General features: G+C 50.5%; 1 protein-coding gene across 11 annotated transcripts in view; it reads right to left on the bottom strand.

Annotated features, from left to right (window-relative positions):
• The window catches only part of PLXNA2 (plexin A2), a 209,639-nt gene that overhangs the window by 105,275 nt on the left and 82,408 nt on the right, over positions 1-21,956 (bottom strand). For 9 of the 11 annotated variants that reach the window (XM_025878096.2, XM_073900246.1, XM_073900245.1 and 6 more), the window contains exon 4: positions 10,530-10,664. In XM_025878096.2, the coding sequence (XP_025733881.1) occupies positions 10,530-10,664 (135 nt within the window). Of the gene's footprint in view, positions 1-470; positions 617-7,153; positions 7,456-10,529; positions 10,665-21,956 lie in introns of those variants that run through there. The other 2 variants (XM_073900252.1, XM_073900253.1) reach the window with 2 other exon arrangements.

Raw genomic sequence — 21,956 nt, 5'->3', positions numbered from 1 at the left:
AGGACCAGCCCCCGAGAGACCCGTTGTCTGACGGGTAGCATGTGTAGGTGGCTGGCCAGAACTCATGGGCCCTGAGGAAGAGCCCCCTGTGTTTCGGTAAGCCTGGCTGAGGAGCGCAGAGGCCATTGTGTGGAGAAAGCGACCCGTGGTCAGCTTCCCATCTCACGGGAACCCTATGCTCATGGGACCTCTCCTGTGTAAAGGGCCCGAGCCCTGGGTACGAGCAGCCAGCGGGAGTAGGGCCCAGCTCCTCCCCCATCCTTCACGGGCACCCAGGACCCCGGGCCACAGAGGAAGGAGCCTCAACGAGTGGGCCTAAAGGCAGCACCCACCTCCCGCCCTCTCCGGGGGGGGGGGATGTGGAGAATGGGTGTGCACCTCAGAACGTCAGATCCTGCTCCTCGTAAGGGTTCACTGACTTCCCCTCCCCACCCTCCCCCTTCACTGATGCTTGGTGCATCTCTTGGCACCTCCGACGCTGTATCTTCACATCACAGCAACTGTCCTGCTCATCAGTGGATGGAAATAACTCCTCACGACGGCTCCTCTGGTGTTGCCATCTTTTGTGTTGATCAAAACAACAAAATGAATCAGACTTGCAGCGTTTGATTGAAGCCTAATTGGAAATCCAAAGTGGCACTAAATGTTATGGTCTAAATAAAACACATTCAATTACAGAAACCCAACACGGGGAGCATGAGAGCGAGCTCCGGGCAGGAGCTAAAAAGCAGGCTGCGGAGTTCTGGGGCATCACTGAGGGGCTGGATGAGTCTCAAGATGACAAGCACAGAACCCAAGAGCCCAAGAACCCCCGCTTAGGGCAGTGAAGGCATGGATACCCGTTCGCCTGGTTCACACTAGAGCTGCACGGGATAGGCTGAATCGGGGCCTCATGTGTTCTAGGCCTGCTCTCCTTGCAAAGAGGGCCGGCTGTGGATGGGGGTAGAGAGAGTACAGGGAGTCATGGTGTCACCCACTGGGGCCTCCCTGGTGGTGGGGTGAGGGCAAGCAGGGCAGGAGCTCTGCAACCACACCAACCTGCACCTCCACCCCAGCCCTGCCTCCTAGGAGTGGCATGAAGGGCCTTGCTCAGTTCCCTTAACTTTGAAGAGCCTTGCTTGTGTGTCAAGTGGGGGTGATAATGCCTGCCTTTCAGGCTTGTTGTAAGGAGTCCAGATAATGCTTGTGAAGCCCGTGGCCTGCCGCACAGGCCAAACTGCAGCTGTACCCTCCTCGGGCAGGGCACTTTCTCTCCATCCACCCTGCCCGCCAGAGCCATCTCCCGGGATGGTCCATGTAAGGCCCCGGGCTGCGCTCGCTTTCCTTTGTTGGTTTTGAAGACAAAACAGCGCACTGCTCCGGTCTCCTTGGGGGTGTCAAACGAGGACTTTTGAGTCCGTGCTGGTCCCCTGAAGCCTTTAAAGCCCATGCTAAACCTTTCCTTTAATTGGGAACCCCGTGGAGAGGGAGCAGAAGGGGAGGTGCCTTGTGCCCACAGGCGGCAGCCAGGGGGCGCTGTCTCAAGAAGCGGGAGGTGTGGATTTGGCTTCAGAAAGGTGGGGTGGAGTCCTGGCTCTGTGGTTAGCCGGCTTGGTGGCTCTGGGCAAATGACTTAGCCAGACTTGAATTTCAGTTTTCCTATCTCTAAAAGAGGCAAGGACAATACTGCTTCTCCCATGGGATTGTTGGATTAGCTGAGGTCATGTTTGTAAACTAAAATAAGAAAAACAACCTGAATGTTAGTTAGATTTCAACACATCTTAAATAAAGTAGAGGTGAGAGGCAAGGCAGGGTGGTTAATTTTCTTTTTTAGGTGTGGCTATATGCAGAGCATGATCTGCAGGGCTGGGCCTGGTGATTATGCATGGGACACAATCATAAAAATATAATTATGGCTACCACCATTTATTAAGCAGGTAATATAAGCCAGATACTTTTCAGAGTGCTTTTTATGTATTAATTTATTTAATTTAATCCTCAGGCAGATGCCATAATTATGCCCATTTTACAGATGAGGAAACTGAAGTACACAGAGGTAAAGCAACTTGCCCCAGGTCACCGCATAGCAATAAGTACTGGAGCCAGGACTCGAACCTCAACAGGCAGGCAGAGTCTGGAGCCCACACTCTTCATGGGGTCAGGAAATTGCCCATCATCACCACCATCTGCTTCCTCACGTTCCGGTTTGAGAGACCTTCCCTTCTCAAGAGTCACTTCCCCCTCTGGTCTCCTGTCCTCAAAGAAAAGGCCGCTCTTCACTCGATAATCCCTGAGGTCTAACCAGCTCTGAATTGCTGTGTCAGAGAGAGAATGAGTCCTCTGTCGGAGTGACCCCGAGAAGAGAAAGACAAGGACGGGCCTCTCTCCCTGGTTGGCAAGCACACCCTACGTCTCCGCTACAGCACTGCTCACTTTGTATTGTAATTTATCTACACGTGGTTCTTCCCCACCAGAATGAGACCTCCCTGAGGGCAGGGATTCTATTTTATTTATTGCGACACAAAAGCACACTTAACAGTGCTACCGTTGCACTGAAAAGAGCAGAAAGAAATCAAGAAGGTACCTATCTCCAGACAGCCCTGTTTATAACATTTTGCTGGAATATTACTTAGAACGACTGCCCTACCTAGATCTGCATATGCAAATGACTTGTCAGTGGACAGCTCTATGCATTATACATGGTAGACACTTAACGGTCTGTTGAGTGAATGAGTCTAGGTATGCAAATGATATGCAAATCCTTCCCTATTTTAATTTGACCCTCGGGAACATCTTCAGTGACTCTCTTGGGCCCAGGTTGTTTTTTAATTTTTTTTAATTGAAAGTCTTTAAAGACAACCAGTTTTCTTTCTTGCCTGTGCTGAGGGAAGCTGTTGTCAAGTTGGGAAAAGAATGCTGGGCTGGACCAGGTTAATTAGGATTAATTCTGCTTCTCCTGCTCTTTCAGGGGAAGACATCAGCAAGGGACTCCCCTCTCTGGGCATCAGTCGCCTCACCTTTAAGAACAAGGGAGTGGGTTTCCTGCTGGCATCAAGACACTATGATTTCCCATCTCTCAGTCACAGGAACATCACCCTGGGCAGGCAGAATGTCAGTGTTCAGCACTACCTGCCTAGAAAGAGAAATCAAATCCCTTGCCAAGGATTAGAGAAAGTCTCCAGCCCCCCTGCCCATTTAGAGAAATGAGTTTTTTTGGCACTAGTTCTCCCAGCCTGGGCATTGTGTTCAATCATTTCTTTCCAAACCAAAGGATTTTAAAATAAGAGGCTGGAGTTTTCTCTCTTAAATACAACAAGCCAAGCATCTGATTAATAGGGTGGGTTTGCATTTCCTTTCTCTCATGTGAAAATATTTATTAGAAAAATGTTCCAATGAGAATATTAATAGCCAGGGAATCAGCTCTGTGTCAGCTTCTTTGTTCCTTGACATTTGAAATGGAGGGTGGGGAGGGGGAGAAAGAAGGAAAATCAAAACCCAGGCTTGCGGTGGTCACCTTTCCCCGGGCCCCCTCCCCCAAGAGGCAGGATTCTGCCCTTCCTTTGGGAAAGGCACTGAAAGGAGCAGCTTAGCTCCTGGGCCACACTGGGGTCCCCCGTCCTTAACCAGAAACACATGTGCATCAAAGGCTTGGATTGCAAGTGACACATTTGAAAACAAAAGTGCAGCCGAAATTCGCTTATCCTCACTTTCCTAATCCGCAAACTCTGTAATTCTCCCCAAAGCCCCTCAGGCTCTGCTACAGTCCAAGCCTGTTCACATCCTCTCCTCCCTCCGCAGCTCAGCCCAGGTCTCCCGCTCCCCCCCGCCCCCCGGCAGAGGGAGGGCTCCTGTTACTGAGACCCTGAGTGCCTTATAAAAATACACCTTGGCACGCTCTGCCTGCGCCCTGGGAAGCCTTATCGCCTGGACTAAACAAATGTGCACAATCAAAATAATAGTCTGAGTTGTCAAAATAAATGAGTTGGGAACATCTGGAAGTGTGGCTCCCCACATTTTTTCCTTCCCTTCCTCAAGCCTTTAGATGCCTTAGGGGTCTGGCAGCTCAGTGGCTCCGGCCACTTGGACTAGTCCGAGGCTACTCAGACTACTTCCGAGTCACAATAGGCCCTTTGAAAATGCTTATATTTGGTGCTAGGTCCAGGTTTGCAGTAGGTAGGCCCTCCCCCAAACCAAGGAAACCCAAATGAGTTCTCTGCTTAGCCGAATGGACACTCCGGGATGGCATGCTGGAGGGGCATGGCCAGTCCTCCCCACCCAGCACACCCCTTCAACCAAGGCCCCTTCAACTGAGGACCAGGGAAGGGGTCTCTCCTGCCCATGAGCCCCTCAGAGAAGGATGGCTTCACAGTCTTCCCAAATGATTTTTGTTTCTGTTAACTCCAGGCCAAAGTTCTTCTTGCTCCAACCCCCTTGAATTACTAAGGCAGGGATAGTTAAAAAGTCAGTTTCCTATACGTATCCACAGGATAAGTCACCACGGCCCTGCAGAGCCAAGGTGGGGCACCCCGGAGGCCTGCCTTCCGAGGGGGCTGATGTAATATTGCTGCAGAGACACTGCCTGGGAGAACCCTTTAAAATTGTGTGCCAGTGTCTGGGCAATTTCCTGGCAGTGTGATCCTGCTCCTGCTGGACTCCCTCAAAGGCTTGCACGAAGCACTTTCCGAGCCCACACTTAATGTGGGCTTCATTTAGGACCTAACGCAACCTTTAGCAAATCAACAGTAGGCTCTAGAGCTCCTGGCACTTCCCTGTGAGTTTTGGGAAATCAAGCCAGTTCTGATGACTCTGGACTGGGGTGTTGGGCGTGGCCTGACACTGAAGGGGCAGCTAACCTGTTCAGCTGCCTGCTGGGCCTCCTTGTTCTCATGTGGGGTCAGGATGGGTGATCCCTAAATTCTTAGCAGCTCTGACCCTGGGGGTCCGGAAACCACGTATGTATCTTCCCTGAGCCTTGTCTCTCAAAGTGTGCTCATGGGCCACTGAATCAGAATCACCTAAGGTGACTGGCTGTGGAGAGGTGAAGAGGCAGGGAGGAGAGACAGCGATGTGGCTTCTGAGGCTGTGTCATAAAAAAGGCAATAATTCTATCTTATTTGTGGGAAGGCTCACTCTCTGAGTCCTGAGCTGCCACGATCTGCCATGCTCAAGAAGTCTGACTCTCGGGGCCACCATGCTGTGAGGAAAGCTCATGTCCCATGGAGAGGCCTTTTCTGAGGCACTCTGGTCAACGGTCCCAGCTGAGCCCAGCCTTCTAGTTCCCAGACAGGAGAAGCTTCCCGATGATTCTAGTCCCTAGAATTCTAAGCACCACAAGTCATTTGTGTAGTAGAGAAGAGACAAGCCCTCTTCAATGTACCACGTCTGTGTCCCTGACTTCCATAGTTTGGGACCAGAATTCTGTAGTGGTTGGTTATGTAGCCATAAGTGACCAGAATGGTGAGCCAACTACAGACAAACACAAGGTCATTCGGAACTGGGGTCTGACTGCCCACTACTTGGAGAATGGCAGCCCCATCTTTTGAGACCTGCTTTCCTTACCCATAGAGACCAAAAATGAAAAGCCCCATGGGTAGCCCCTTTCTGGCCATGTGTTCACACATGCAGCCAGACAAGACCCTGAGGGCTTGGGGCCTGACCAATGCTCAGGGTGCCCCTCCCTTCTCTCCGCAGAGGCCTGCAATACTGGCCTCCTGGGCCTCACATCTGGGCCCAGGGCTGCCTCTGCCTATATCAAGGGGAGTGGGACTGTTTAGTCTGCTGGGCACATTCCTGGATTTGTAAAATAAATAGCAGATTATGAGCAACTTAGCCTGATGCTGTCATTGGGCCAGGCCACAGGCTTCTGAGCCGTCCCTTAGGAGGGAGCAGCAGGAATGGAAGGTTGGAGGTGTTTGACTTGGGAACTCTGTCCCAGCCATAGTTTAAGTGGAGAGGCTTCTAGCCTTCTCTGGGATTCCAGAGATCTTCTAATAATAAGACTGATAACAGCAATGATGATAATAATCATACCGCACACTGAAGGCACTGTGTGTCAGACACAACGGTTACCATTACTCGGCCCATTATAAGATGAAGAAACTGAGGTTTAGTGTGTGAGATCTCAAAGCTGAATGTCTAGCAAGTGGCTATGGGTTAAATGGAGATCAGTCTGATTCTCAGGCTCCAGGTCTTAACCACTACACTATATTGCCTTCCCAGGCTCTGAAATAGAGAGCTGCAGCCCATGCCCCCACCCACCCTAACACACACACACACACACACACACACACACACACACACACACACACGTGCGCGTGCACGCCCCCATCGCCAGCCTTTCTGCTGTTCCCAAGGCCCTTTCCAGCCTGCTTGGAGCCATTCTCCACTGTGACTCCCTTTTTCCATTTCACCCTTCGCTGGATCATTTTATGCTTCTATTCCCTCTGCTAATTCAAACTAATTAAAGTATAAAATAGAATAATTGCTTCCATCCCCATACTCTTTCCCATCCACACTGAAGACAGAGTTATATTCTTTATCTGGGAGTGGCCAACCTGACAAGTTGGGTGGAAACTGGGGCTATCAAGTTTCTTTTCATCTTCTCGCTCCGTTTTGCACTTGGCTCATTGCCTGATTTTCCCTGGACTTGCTGACTGACTTCCATTAGACACTGAGGATACGGGAGAACTTGTATTCACACCCACAGCATCTGTTGATCTGCTGTTGAGGAAGCTGGGGCGGACTTTCTAGGGAAGAACCAGGCATCCTATCCGTGGGGCACCTGGGCAATTAGCAGGATTGGGAAATCAGTTCCCAAATGTTCCCCTGGGACTGGCTGGCCCTGGATCTATTAACAGTCCATTAACATTGGCTTGTTAGGCAGTGGCACTAGCAACCCAACACTTCTTACTAGTCCTATTTCTTAATTATGCGTAATTAACTGAGAGAGGGGGAGGGAGTGAGAATGAATGAGCTATACGGGATCGTTGGAGCTCTGTAAGGAGATGCAAACCTCTCCAGGCAGAACTTGAGGCTGGAGACTTGGATCTACACTCCCATGGTGCCAAAGATACAACAGGTGCCATGTTTTGGGGAAGCATCAGGGGGACAGAGAGACAAGAGGTGGGGATGATGTGAGGGCTGGGATGACAGCAGGCTGCTCAGAGATTTATTAGAAAGTGAGGGGAAGCCCCATTCCCATGATGTCTTGTAAGGTCTCAGGTCTTTCAGGAACCTCCGAAGTCTTTAACCACTGCCTCAAAACAGGAATACACTTATCCTTAACCAGCCAGCATTTTCCCTCTTTCTGCAGTGGTCATTGTTCAGGGAAGACGTTCACGTGGGCACCCATGGCCTCATACAACTCTTGTTCCAAAAGTTCTTCATTTGGTCTAACCTCAGGCCTGTCTACTGTAGTTTTAGTGTTGTCTTCTGGACATGGAGAAGAGTCTCAATACCAACACCTTAGAGAAGCCTCTTTAATATGAAAGGGAGTGTAGCGTTAGATTTGTTAACTGTATCTCTAAAAGGGAGGAAACTGAATCTCTGAGAACTTAAGAGTGTAAGCCATCCAGCTCGTTAGAGGTGGGTCGGGACTAGAACACAGACCCCTGGGCTCAGCCTAAGGCCTACTGGATGTGCCCCACAGCCACTTTACTTCCCCTTAATCATCACTCATGGTTACCACCCTCCTGAGCTGGAATCATAGAGGCCTGAGAGCTGGAAGGGGCCATACAGAAGCTCAATGATCAAGGGTTTGTGTGGCATGTGAGGCCGTGGGAAAGAACCTCCCCTCTGCTGAATGGAGTCTCACGTCGACCCGAGTGAGGCACAGTGAGGCCAAATGACCGGTCTAACGCCATGTGGCTATGAAATGTTGAGACGAGATCCAAAGCAGAGCCTTGGACTTCAGAGACAATCCTATTATCTGAAGCAACTATTTCATGACCTGGGAGAGGGTCATGCTTCCAGATCTAGCAACAGCTGGACTAGAACCCAAGCCATCCAACTCCATCTTCATCACCACCCACTAAACTGTTTCTTGAAAGATGTCCGAGCTGTCTGTGAATATTCTGTACTCAGAGTTGCTCGGCCTCAGACAGATGGGCCCACTGAGCTGTTCTTGGCCCTCATCCCTGGGCCCAGCCCCAGGTGAAATCACCTAACTACCTATTTCTACACGATTTACAGCTCTCAGGGTGACAGGTCTCAGAGCTCTGCCACAAATCCCCCGTAGACTCTGCCCACTGATCACAGCTCCACCTGGCATGGGGGGCTCTCTGGACTGATATCTCACCTGACTGGAGACAGCCCCATGGCATTAACCCCAAATTCTTGCCATGTCTGCTCAGTGGGACTGGCTACTACTGAAGCCCTCTGTTTGGTGCAGATTGTAACAAGAATGGCACAGCTGTGGCAGAAGATGAGGACAAAGGCCAGGAGATTTAGAAATAAGCTATGTGGACACTTGGTAGACCCAGGACTGATGCTCTCACAGGTGACACCGGATATGATCTCAGGAGGTCAGCCCAGTCCCTGAAGGCCACTCAATAGTCTCAAGCTCTGACTCAGGTCCCTCTCCTCTGGCCACATTTCGAATGTAATTTCACAAAGCATCCCATTTGAGAAATAGCCAAAATCTGAGCCTTGGCATATTCTCAGTTCCATTAAGGCCTCACTGATCATTTCTATTTGCTGTCAGTGCTTTTCCACCACACCGGGCTCAGAGAACCGAAGAAAGAGTTTTTACCCAGTTACCTGCCTGGTCCTTAGCCATACATAATGTGTTCTGAAAATATCACATATATTGGGGGTCTGTTGGATCCCTCTGACCAACATTTTATCCACCTATCTGGACTGCCATCTATCCATCCATCGCCCTGTCTGATTATTATCCTGCAGAAGCATCTAGAATGGTGTTCACCAAATGTTAACATGGTGTTACATTTTGGGCAGACCCGTCTGGGGACTCACTGCTATTTTCTTTTCTGTGTGTATTGCTGGAATTTGCATGGTGAGCATCTACTATTTCTGTTTAAGAAATAACCTTATGTCTATAAATAGGAAAAGGAAGAAAAGGCAGAATATTTATAGGCTTCAGTGGGATGTTACAGGTAACTGGCTATTTGTCTCCCTCCCTTGTTAGACTGTAAGCAACTTGAGGGTAGTGGCCAAGTCCCATTCATTTTAAAGTTTTCCCAGCACACTATTCCTGAAAAATATATTCCCAGTAATGGGCTTTGTTAGGGCCCATGGACTCTTTTATTAGAACGAGACATCACTGTTTATTTCCAACTGTCTTGCCCACCATAGGTTAGGCTAAGCCTCCTCCAGCTCCGCCAAATTCCCATCTGCACCTGTTTATGCCTCACCTGCAGGGGCCATATGAAAGAAGGTAAAAAGACAGGTGGGTTCAAGGGGGTCTGGATATAATTTGCATGCAATCTGCATATGATTTGTGTCATCTGTTCTCAAGAAGTAATTTTTGAGTTAGAGCTGCATCACTGCTTCCCTGAACGCTGTCGTGTGCCCATTTGTCTCTTTGTTTCGCCCTCCATTCTTCCCTCATCCCTGGATTCAGAATTCTTACATTCAAAAAAAAAAAAAAATGAGGGAAAGAGAACTCTGGGCAAGGTGGTGTTCAAGTACACCAGGAATCTTTGCGGAGTATTTTGGGAATGACAAACTCTCAAGAGCTGGGAGGCACCTCGTGAATGCTCACTGGTCTTCCAGCCCAGCATCCTTGTCTAGCCTAGGGTCTAGCCTAGGTCTTGGTCAATGCCAAGACCATGCTCCTGATGAACAACAGTAGACTCACTGACTGAACGAATGGAAGGAACCAGCCTTTCTTAAGGTCTTTGCTTTGCTTTTTGCATCCCCATTAATTTGTGAATCCTCCGTTTTCCCTGCTTCTCTTGCCCATCACCAGGGCTCTCCTGCATCTACCTTCTGTTTGCTCACATATATTCAGAGCAAATACACTCCGGGGGGAATAATGCTCCATCAGAGAAGGTGGGGAACCTGCTCAATGGTTACCCCGCAGAGGGTAGAAGTCTATTTCTCAGGCCAACTTTGGCTTCCCGGAGCTGGCCAGCTTCTTCTGACATCAGTCTATGACTCAGACCAAGATTTTCATCTCCTTCTGGGGCCCTATCTTGGGTCTGTCTCTCCCAGGATCAGGTCCAGCGAGGAGGCCTGGATTATTTACACTTCTCTGGCTCCCTGGAGCAGCAGACTCTGTGGGCCTGGGAGCTGTAAATCTACCTCCTAATCACACCAAACTGCTCCATGCAGTCTGGCCTGTTCTTGCGGGGCTGTTCATCACGCACTGAGACAGGGGCTGTGGCCTGGAGAGAAGCTCCGGGAAGTGGCTGGCCCCAGTTTTTTCTCTCTGGCTCCCTGCAAAAGCCTCCAAGGACTCTGCCTCTCCCTGAACCCCTAGGCCACAAGCCCAGAGGTCTCTCTTGTTCGAAGAACAGTTTCTGAACAAAGGTCACAGGTTATCAGTTACTCCTGGGCTTTGAAAAGAAGGGATGGGTGTCAGCACTTACCTGTCTCTCAGACATGATGTACAGGTAACGCTCATCAATGGAGAAGGCCATGTCCCGGAGGATGGGGCTCCCATCTTTGAGCACAGAGACCATCTCGTACTGGACCCCTCCATGGGGGGGACCATCAGCTCGAATCTGAGAAAGAAACAAGGCACCCTCAGCATCTGTACTCAGCAGTCCCCTGCTTCGGCCTAGAGCAGGTCACTTTCCTGAAGTGCTTGTATTTCCCGAAGATAATTCTCCCCACCCTACCCCCAGTTACTACTCTGAACCAAACTAGGCTTCAGGGAAGGTAGAAGTGCTTTTCAGTTCAAACAGTGGGCTGTTTGTTTCCACTAAGAGAGATCCTTTCCCAAGTGGTCTGAGTGTGCCAAGTCTGGGATTTCTGATGGTGGGTTCATTTGTGTGTGCATATGTGCCCTTAGGGGCAATTCTGAATATCCCAATGTGGTTATTGTTGCGTGTGTCTACATATATTTACAGCACTGTGTGGAGGGTGTGTGTGTGTGTGTGAGTGTGTGCTTGTGCACACTTACTGGCGTTTGGGGTAGGAGAGTCAACATCTGCTCACAGTGTTTCTGTCTCAGGAGGGTGAGGAAGAATGGGTAAACAATCATATAAACTATTAAAAAGCTGGTCATCAAGAGATTCAAGATTTTAGAATCTCAGGAAGGTCTTTCTGCCCCCAAAACATATCCCCTATATGTGTGCAAATTCACCCCGGGATTTTGGGGAGCCAGGAATCCTGGATCAGACTCTTAGAGCCCAGCTCCGGATAATAAGTCAGAAAGAAAGGACTCAGACACCATCAAGTTCACTGCTCCTCAGCCCTGGCTGCACATCAGAATCGTCTGGGGAGTTTTAAAAGATACAAATGCCAGGGCTGAATCCATTAATCAGAATCTCTGTGGGTGTGGCCTGGGCATCTTCTTGGGGATTCAAAGCTCCCCAGGTGAATCTGATGAGTGGCCAGGGTCTAGAAGCAGCGATGGAGTCCAGTGGTTTTCAAGGCTGCATGCCTTGAGAATCAGCTCTGGGGGCTTGGGAAAACACATTGCTGAGCCTGCCCCTGGAGTTTCTGATTCAGGGGAAATGAGGCTTGAGAATTCTCACTTCTAACAAATTCCCGGGTGATGTGGAGGCTTCTGGCCTGTGGATTCGAGAGCGCTAGTCTAAGCTCTGTGTAGACTCAGTGGAAGACGGTCCCTAAGGTCATACAAAAAGCTAGTGTCCGGGAGTCTTGGGTTTGAATATGCTCCTGCCTTCGACAGGTGACCAATAATCCCCACTCTGGCTTGTTTTCTCTGTCCTCTGCCCATCTACACCCCCTCTAGCTCGAGCCCTATTTCCTCCATGAAGCCTTCCCTAATCTCTCCACCACACTAATTGCTCATCACCCTGATGCCTTTTTTTTTTTTTTTTTGTCTATCAGACATTTTGTCTTAGGATTATAATCAATTGATCTGTCCATTGTGTATGTACTAGCTACCATGTATTGACTACCCACTCACATTGTTCTCTAATTGCCTCACATGTGCGTAAGTCTGTCAACACTGAAGGCAAGGATGTGTTTTCTATTTCTCTAATAACCCCCTGAGGACTCGAATGGGGTCGGGAACCTGGCTGGTGATGGATAAAACGGGATGCTTGAGAAATACTTGTTGAAAGGACATGAACTATGAACCTGCTGATAAAGTCTCATGAACTCTAGCGCTAAATCAAAGTGAGATTCAAAGGCATTTTCTCTGGAAGATTGTAGGATTCAGGTTGCCCCTCCCCATTCACATTCCCTTTCATTTTTTCTTGTACTTCTAAGTACAAGTCTAAAGACTTCATGTCTTTCCCTCTGCCCATTGCTCCCACCACACCAGGAGCTCCTGAAGGCAAGGACCATGCCTTATTCATCCCAGGGCCACGCTCGGTGCCTGATGCCACAGTAAATTCCCCTTTGCCCTTCTTCTGCCCAGCTAGTGGCTTCCTGCATTCAAAGCTATTGCATCCAGGGGAGGGGCTTGGGGGTTCATTTAATTCATTCTCAGAGAGTGGAGGAAGACTCTGGGGTCAGCAATGATGTCGTGAGGCTGAGGTTACTTGTCCTCTACCCCAGTGCAAATATGGTTGTGGATTCAAGCAGAGGGAAGGGTCTCTACCTGGGAAAATAACTCACAATTAAAAAGGTTCCCCTTAACATTTGAAGCAGCATTCTCTCTTAGATGGACAGATCTGAAATTTCCTTGGGATCCTTCCAGAAATATAGTAGTTTTAGTCAATAAAGTTCTTGGGCTATTGCAGAAAGTAAAGAGAAGATGTGATAGTCTTGGCTTCTGGCTGGCTTGACCTCAGTTTTCTGTCTCCATTATATGGGGGGAGTTCAGGCTCTATTTCTTCCTTTAAAGGGGAACTGGTCCAGGGCTTCTCATCACCCTCCCTATAATGCCTGCTTCTCTTCAGGGAGATTTAAGTCTCCTCAAGGTACTGGCTCCGCCCAGGAGCTGTGGAACCAGTACCCTCCCTCAGGCCCGACCCAAGATCTCCCTGCCCCGAGAGGCTAGTTAACCTTCTACCAGCTGGGGCGGCCTCCTCCCCATGAGCCTGGGCACCTGCCTGCCTCCCTGGCAGGGCCTGGACACAAAGTCAGAAGGAGGAACTCCACAGGCCTGGCCTTCCCTCTGTGGTCCCTGGGACGAGATGGTACCCATGGCCGGCTTGGAGCTGGAATTGAATCAAAGTCAACTTATCATCACACTCTCTGCTGCAACCCACTTAGGACCAATCCCAGCCATTAACTTTTTCCTGAATCAGAGATCGACGCAGGTTTTTTTCTTTTTCTTTTCCCATCTGCAACCCCAATCTTTTAACAAAGCAATTGAAGCCAGAATCAAACCTACCTACCTTTCAAACGTCAAAGCTAAATCCAAACCAGAACAGAAACTGTTCTTGGTACTGAACCTGAACGAGGCGATCCTATTTCATTCCGTCTAAATCCCTGGGGGGAAAAGCCCTTTTGCCCCCCCCCCCCGACTTACTTCCTCATCCCATACTATCTGCCTCCAGCTTGTGTAACCCTCAGAGACACCTGCGGGAGGGCAGAGAAGATGGAGGATGCGGCAGGAGGCCAGGGGTTCAAAGGGCACGGGGCGGGGGGGCGGCTGGCAGGCAGGCGGCAGGAGGGGCCAGAGGGGCAGCAGATAGCAGAGATCTTTCCCCTCCGTGACACCTTGTGCTCCCTCTGAGCACGCACCGCAGGGGGCAGAGTGTAGGTCTGGGGCGCAGGGTTCCTGGATTTCTGTTCGGACTCTGTGCCTGGGCTTGAGTTCTGCCTAATGGTACAGTTTGCGTTCAGATCCCTCCCCTGAGCCTCAGTTTTCCCTTCTGGATAACAGGCCAAGGCGATCCGCTCGGTGCTGGCCACAGGAGAACCACAGTAGCAAGTACTAGAGCTGTAAGGGCTTGGGAGCTCACCTCACCTAAGCTCTTGCATTCCAGGCTCGTGGCTGGCCAGTGGTGGAACCGGGGCTCAGAGGAGAGTGCATGGCAGATGGAGACAGCGCCCCGTGACCACTGCCGGGGACAAGGGTCCTGCCGCAGGGCAAGCACACGGGTTCCCAGACTGCTCTGCCTCGGAGAGAAAGTTTTGAGGTTCAAAGTTGTTTCTATCCTTGCCAGACACAGGATGGTAGTGGTGTGGTGATGACAGTCAGGGAGTCTCAAGCAAAGGTGGGATTTTTCAAAAATCTGACCAATTGAGTCTATTCGGGGCTGTCCCAGAATAACCAAACTGCTGTGACACAGTTTTCAGCTTTCAAGCTTGTGGCCCCAGGGCCAGGTTTCAGTGACCACAAGGATAACAACGGACTGAAGTAGATCACGAACCTGTCCAAGAGAAGGGTGTCAGCAGCCCAAGCTGCACAGGGCAGGGGAGGGGCTGGGGCAGAGGAGGGAAGTGACACACACAGGGACACGCGAGTCACCTGAACATGTCTTTCTGGTTGGGCTCCTCCTCTCCTGAGAGGGCCTGGCCTCAGTGGGCACACAACAGCTCTGGAGGCCATTTTGCTTGGACAAAGCTCACAAGGTAGAATAAGAGGGCCAGTCTGCTGCAGTGGAGGGTGACAGTCTTTACTGAAACCCACAAAAGACAGAAGGTGCCCACACTGTCTCGCAAGGAGATTCACGCTGGTTCTAGTGAGAATTCCTGTTGCGTAGAGCCCTGAACTGCAGGATGAGTGGCCGCAGGACCCTGCAACCTTCTCAGGAGGGCTTGGAACACAGGATAACTTCTTTTGCTTCATGGCTCAGCGTGGCCCTACCTGAAGGCGGGAGCACGGACCTGGTGAAATTTTGAAGGGTCCCATTTGCCTCAAGAACTTAATAACAGCTACTGAGCTATTGCTCTTACAATGTGCAAAGTGTTGTCGAAAGTACTTAACAAAAATCAACTCTCTTACCCTTACAAGAACCCCTGACGTAAATGTTCTTATTATTCCCATTTTACAGATAGGAAATTTGAGGCCTGGGAGAGTTAGGTGCCGTTCCCAAGATCACACAGCTGAAGGGCAGCAGGGCTGGGATTCCCACATACAGCCCGATTTCTCAGGCGCTCTGTGACTCTCTTAGGAGAGGATAATAATGGGCAAATGGAGCTGTTCATCGCCGCCAGGAACAGAACAGACAGAACAGACGGAAAGACTGAAAGTCCGAGTTCTCTCTTCCCCACCCTTCCTCTTTTGGACCCCAAGGCCCAGGCGGGGCAATCACCCATTTCCTGGAGTCAACAATAAACTCAGAACCTAATTTTGAGGGACCTTGGTTGGGGGCAAAAACTCAGTTTATCAGGGCTGTCTGTGGGGTAGGAGGATGTGAGGTGCAGTCCAGGGGAGAGCGACCGCCAGGCCCTCCGCGTGGGAGGGGCCTCTGCTAACAGAGAAGGAAATAGTAATCCCATTAGGGCTTCCCTTTAAACCACAGCTAGGCCTGTGCAGAAATTAATGACAGCCTCTTTACTTGAACATCCAACTCAAATCAGCATATCCAATTCCAATTAACTGGCTTACCTGTAGGCTCCTCCAAACCCTTTTTCTTGTGCCTCACTTTCTTCTATAGTTAACCCTAAATTATGGAGCCCCTGCTTGGAATTTGTCACTCTAATATCACTTTATTAGTAGTACTAGTAGTACAAGTAGTAATAGTATTTATTTATTTATTTGGCAAGAGCTGCTGAAAAGCAATTGGGAATCTTTTTCTTCTTGGGCCTCTCAGTAGGAAACAGACTGGTTTGAGAGGCATCACCATGCCGAGGGAGGCACCGGTTCATGTCTTTAGGCCTGGGATCTAATCCCAGCATTCTCATTAATTGGCTCTGTGACTTCAGGCAAGTCACTTCCCTTGTTTGTGTAATAGTTTCTGTAGCTGCCAAATAAGGTGGGAACTCCTGTCCTTATGAGCACAAAAAGGATGCTGGGAGAATGAAATGAGTTATTGGCTATGAATTTCAGGACTGTCCAATATCCGTTTATTATACGTCTGCTGTGAGCCAGGCCTGCGCTTGGCGCTGGGGATACTACCCCAGCTCCCCTTCGGAAGCCCCAGGAGCTGGGGAATGGACAAGCCCACCAGTCTTCACAAATACAGGGGCTACCCCTTGTGAGAGGAGTTTGCACCGGGGGGTAGGGGTGGGGAGCAGGGAGGCCAACACCCCAGGGAGGCTGGGGCATGAGGGAGGCCCTGAGCCGGAGACTTTCTGGGGAAGGTGATGCCTGAACGGATGAGCAGGAGTGGAAATGTGAGTTCTTTGGCTAATTTCAAGTGTGATGTCAGCATAAGCATGTTATTGTTATGTCTGAGCTCAGATTTCTTGGAAACTTGGTCTCTCAGACCTGAGTGTTTAGAGAGGATGAGACTTTTGATGTGCACTTATTGAGGGCTCGACAACAATTTCTGCAGGCCTTGTCACTTTATGTCGAAAAGGCACTTTGGAAGAGGCCTTTATTATTTGGTTTTATCTCTGCCCCAGGACTCAGGGCTTGCATACTGTATGAATGTGTGTGGGGTGTGTGTGTCTGTGTGTGTGTGTGTGTGTGTGCGTGCACACGCGCACACACACACGTAGACGTTTAAAGAGGGGAGAGGTGGGGCAGGCCTGGTGCTGCTCGGACTGAACTTGGGGGTGAGTTAATGAGCGAGTGTATGTGCAGCTGTGCATTTAGTGCTGCGTGAGAGGATTCAAGCTGAAGTTTATTTTTGTAGAGCTTCATGACCCGAATTATTTATAGACTGAAGCCTTTGGTAAATTCAGTCTCTGAGATTCTTCCTCCCTCTATCCTGCACACGCGTACACGCATGCATGCCGCGCACACACGCACACAGAGACAGTAGCCCCTTCCAGGGTGCCTCTGTCTCCTCCTTCCCCAGAGCTCTGTAAATGTTAACTAACCATCGAGAGTCACAGCCCGGGAGGCCGAGGATCCCCGGAGGGAGCCCGGCCCTAAATGCTTGGACAACTGGAGAGGGACACAGGAGCCGGGGAAACTCAGCCCGTGGGTTGCAACGAACCAGGAGAGCAGAGGGGGAGGGGAGACAAAGCCAAGGATCCCTCCTGTCCCTGAAAAGGAAGGAGGTCACTAAGATATGCTAAACTTTGTGAGTGTTGTGCCCCCCTGCCCCGCACACGCATGTGCCCTGTGCACAGACACACACCCTCCCACACATACGCAGATGCTTCTAGGACTGTGAACTGTCGGTCAGTCACTGGGGCTTTGACACTGGAGACTGACATTTCCATGTACAATTACTTCTATTTCTGCGCATGTTAGGAATCTGCCCTAGATATTAAACTGGGCGGGGGGATGGATGATCTAGTAGAGGGGTTCATGCTCTTGAGCCTCCTGGATTTCTTCCTTCATGGAAGGCTAAGCCATGGAAGCCTTTCTCCTGGAATGTGGGGAGGGGCTCCCACGAGAAACCATTTGTTCTCTGGACCTCTGCATCTTGGAACAGTGAGAATTAAGAGCCTGGTTTATGATAAGCGATGTAGTGAATATTTACTGAGCAATGACTAGAAGTAAAGTGTTCAGAGGTAAGGTTGAGGAGGTTGGCTGGAGTGAGTCTCTTTTCTTAAATCTTGGCTTTGTGTCTCCTCATCAGCCAGGGGTGGACGGCTAAGTGACCACTGATCCACGCGGCCCACAGAACTGAGAGGAGCAGCCTCTGCTTGAGACCTTCCCGTGGTTAAAGACCAACCGCATTTCACAAGGGCACCGACTTCCCTAACGCAGGGGCCTCTCCCTTTATGACTCAGCTGAGAGTGACATCAAGATCTAGAAGCAAAAGAATCCAATTCTTGGTTCTACCTCTGTCAGGGAGGGTTTTGAGTTCCCAGGCCCAGGACGGGGCAAGAGCTTATCCAGGTGAATACGATGGGCATTTGGGAGCACAGGGCTCTGGCCTTGGACTAGCCCCACCTCTCAACACTGCTCCAGCTCAGACTTTGGCCAGTTAGGAGGATCCGGGAACCAGATGAAGTTGCCAGGGGCAGCGGAAGCACTTGATTGTTCTGGGAAACAATAAGATAAACACTGGCGAGGGACAGCTGAATCGTAAGGCAGCCTCAGACGAAATCACAACACACAGCAGCAAAGCAGTAATTCACAGGGAGGGCACAGGGTTGGGGAGGGGGGAGCACTGAGGGGTGTGTGTGTGGGGGAATTAATAAAGAATAATGAGCAACCTCTGCCAAATCGAAATCTCTGTGTACCCGAAGCTGTAGCAACGTGGGGCTCTCAGAATCCCCATTTGAGGTACCACACACAGGTTCCTTGCCTGGGGATGCCCCGCCTGTTTCAGGATAGCATCTAACCTCCTAGGCTTTTTGGACCGGGAATGATTTAGAAGCACCTCTTAGGGCCCACGTGGAGGGTGATGCAGCCTTCCTCACCAGGCTCTGGAATAGGGTGTGGTGAGAATCAGGCAGACTGACGCCCAGGTTAACTGCCTTGGAAATGCCCTGCCCCACCCCAGTGGGGCAGAGGGGCGGGCGAGTAGGCAAAGCAAAGTAGCACTTCCTGGGACTGGACACGCAGGGCTTCTGAATCGCTTATCTCCCTTTATCAGCGTAGTTCAACATATTTACTGAACATCGATCGAGCGTGTCAACCAACGTGCAAAAGGCTGGAGATAGAAACATGAATGATCTTGAACACTGTGAAGTCGGCCTCCCCATTTCACAGAATAAGAAACGTTAGGAGTCGAGAGCAAGTTAGTGACAGAGCCAAGCTCAAAGCTGAGTCTGCCTGATTCCAAAGCCTGTACTCTGTTTCTTTCATTAGGCTCCCTCTGGGGCCTCGCTTTTCCCTAAGTCAAACAAGAGGACAATGCCTGCATTGGGACTAAAAATTACATCTAAAAAGTGCTCAGTGCCCCTGGAGATAAGTCCTGGGGAACAAAATAGATCATATAGCTGTCTCCTCCACTATGACAAAGAAGGCCACCTGCAGTCTGGAAAAAGAGCAAAGGGTGGGGCGTTTAAGAGGGTTATTACCCTCTTTAATTAACTCATTCTTTTCAATGGCCTAAAATTACCCTGCGTTTTATAATCTGGAACAGTAATCTCTGGCTTTCATTAACACCGAGGATGACATTTAAAGCTGTAAGGATGGGAAGGGAGGTCTGGACTTGTGAGCACAGCTATCTGACACGGCTTGTGCCTGGACGCGGGGGGCTCCCTGAGATTTTAAAAGGAAAAGTCATTTGGAAGATGCATGTGGCCTGCGTATACCATGGTGCAGAAAATTCGCGGTAACCGAGGGATGCGGAGAGCACACCCACGCTGCCGCCGTATTTCTCTCCCCACTGCTGCGGGGTGAGGCCTGGGTCTTACTGCCTCTTATCTGTGCTACAGCAATAACCTGAGACATCTCCCTGCCTCCAGCATATTCCTGCTCTAATCGGTTCTACCAACATGGCCAGATTAATCTTCTTAAAACACTTATTTGATCCTGCCTTTTCTGTATGCAAAATCCTTAAATTTCAGGTGTTTGTAATTTTCTTTCTCTTGCTTATCTCACTCCTAATTTTTTTTTTATGATGAACATACACTACTTTTGGAATATGAAAGAAAGTAAATCATTGCATGCAGGCAGGCACATACGCACAGAGCACCTTTAACTGCCCCCGTTGAGATTTTAGAAAAGTTCACATCCCTTCCTTGCCACGTATGGATCTAGTTAGCATAGCCTTCTCACCATTCTCCAGTGATGTCTCCTGGTGTTTGCGCTTCATGTCTTGGCTTGACAATTTATTCTCCTTCCTAGATCCTAACCATGCTTCAAGGCCTGACCCAAATGCCCCCTCCTCCAGGAAGCCCATCCTGACCTCTCCTTTGAACTCCCATAGTCCCTAGCGAGTCTCTTGGCATGGTTAGCTGTGAACACATGCGATTATCTCTCCTAAGATCGTAAGTTCCTAGAAAACAGACACTGTTTAGTGGAGCTTCATAGGCCTCACTGCATTCAGTACGACTGTACACGTAGTAGGCCTTCAGGCACACCCGATGTTGGAATGAATGAATCCCTGTTACTGAAACTGGGTAGGGATTAGCCATAGCTCACATTTATTTAACCTCTATTTTTGTTAGACATTGTGCTAAGGGCTCTCCACACGCCCTCTCATTAAATGCTCACCACAACCATATTAGTCCCATGTTACAGATGAAGAAACAGAGGCACAGAGGTGAGAGGCAACCTCAAGGTCACATAGCTGGTGGGCAGAAGAGCTAGAATCCCAACTCTGTGAGGCCTTCACTTGTCTAGGCCTCTGTTTCACCATCTCTGGAAAATAACGAATGGAGAAAGAGAGAATCTTGCTTTGCACAAGCTCCCCTCCCTCCACCACATCTCCTGGAACCGGGCACGTAAAGACGCTGTACACATTTGCTTCTGTTGAAGCGATCTTTTCTGCTCCGCACTGGACTGCTAGGAGCTCTTAGGAGGAAAGCACTCTAACGTATCCAGGTGCCGCTCTGGAAAGAACTCCGGGGCTACTACGCTGGAGCGTGGCGGGCTTAAAGGCAGATGGAAAGCAAGGGTTAAAGTGGCAGAGATGGGCTCAGAGCGGGGGTCTGAGAAACAGCATCGAGGAGGAGGGTGGGAGGGAAGTGAGGCCGGAGGGCCTCTATCCCCTGGAGGCACCAGCGCAGGGGCGGCCCCCATGCTCTGCCATGTCTGACTTCCCTGCAGAGCCCAAGGGCAGAACAGACAGGGCGGGGGGGGGGGGGGGGGGGGGGGGGGGGCTGGCTCTTTTAAAAGATTCTGTTTGACTAGCTGTGGTCTTCACACCTTTCCCCATCTCCCCTCCCAGGAGAAGGACTTTAATAATGAGCTGCTTCGTGACAACAGACCCCTAATTAATTCATTGCTATTCTTCTGGGGCCAGATCATTCTAATCAAGGTGGGGTGGGGTGGGGGCCGCTGAGCAAGGGCCGTCGGATCTCCGTGGCCTGCCACTGACTCTAGCTTTACTCTCTAGCGTGGCTGCCTCTAGACCCTTCCCGGTGACCTTGTTCTAACTGGACACCTGCTTCTCCTTGGTGCCCAGCCCCTCCTGGCATGGACACCCCACCGCTGCTGGGCACAGCGCCAGGATGCAGTCCCTGCTGGTGGCTGGCTACAACAATACAGCGGGGTCCAGGATCGCACTGGGGCGGGAAGGAGGGGAGCAGCGCCCGGCCTCGTGAGGAGCAAACTTCGCACTGCCTCCCTCCGAGCGCGAGCGGAGTACCCAGTGGGCTCCTGGTCAGCGAAGCGCAGCCCTGTTCTCCTTGTCCAGCCTCCCCCGTCATCCTCCCGACCCAAGAGGCTTCCACGTCCCAGGGGGCTATGTGCTCCTGGAGTTTGGAGAGCCGACGTCGCCTCATCCAGGGAGCGGCCACATGTCAGCAGCCCACGGAATGCCTTCAGAGGACTGGGACCAAGACTGACGGGCGGGAACGAGTCTAGGGACACTTCGGAACAAAACCCACAACGCCAGATCGCACTTGGAGCTGACAGAAATTAAAGGGCACACAGGCCTCCTCTCCAGCAGCCTCTTAGGCTTCTCGGTTTCCCTTCCCTACCTTCCCTGCGGAGGGGTGCTGGCTGTCCAGTCAGGGCTGGCGTCTTCCCTCGCTGGGGCGGAGGTCACACGGGGCGCTCAGCCAAGGGAGTTAATTCTCACTTTTCTCATCTGCAAAACTGGTAAAAACAAAATCCTGCCTACTTGAGGAGGCTACGGGGGAACAGATTAGATAAGGAATGGGAAAGCATCTGGGACACTGGGAAAAAGCTGCAGGGAGGTGAGGAATTTTTGATGGATTTTCTTTTGATCCACAGACTTGGGTGGGACCAGGCTGAGGAGGAAAACTGGGCAGGGAGGAAATTCTTCAGGGGTCCACTG

Source organism: Callorhinus ursinus, unplaced genomic scaffold (genome assembly GCF_003265705.2).
Source record: "Callorhinus ursinus isolate GAN/ISIS: 27379988/994484 unplaced genomic scaffold, GSC_fseal_2.0 scaffold13, whole genome shotgun sequence".
Lineage (NCBI taxonomy): Eukaryota > Metazoa > Chordata > Mammalia > Carnivora > Otariidae > Callorhinus > Callorhinus ursinus.
The sequence above is the reverse complement of the archived record's forward strand: the minus strand, read 5'-3'. Positions and strand labels throughout refer to the sequence as shown.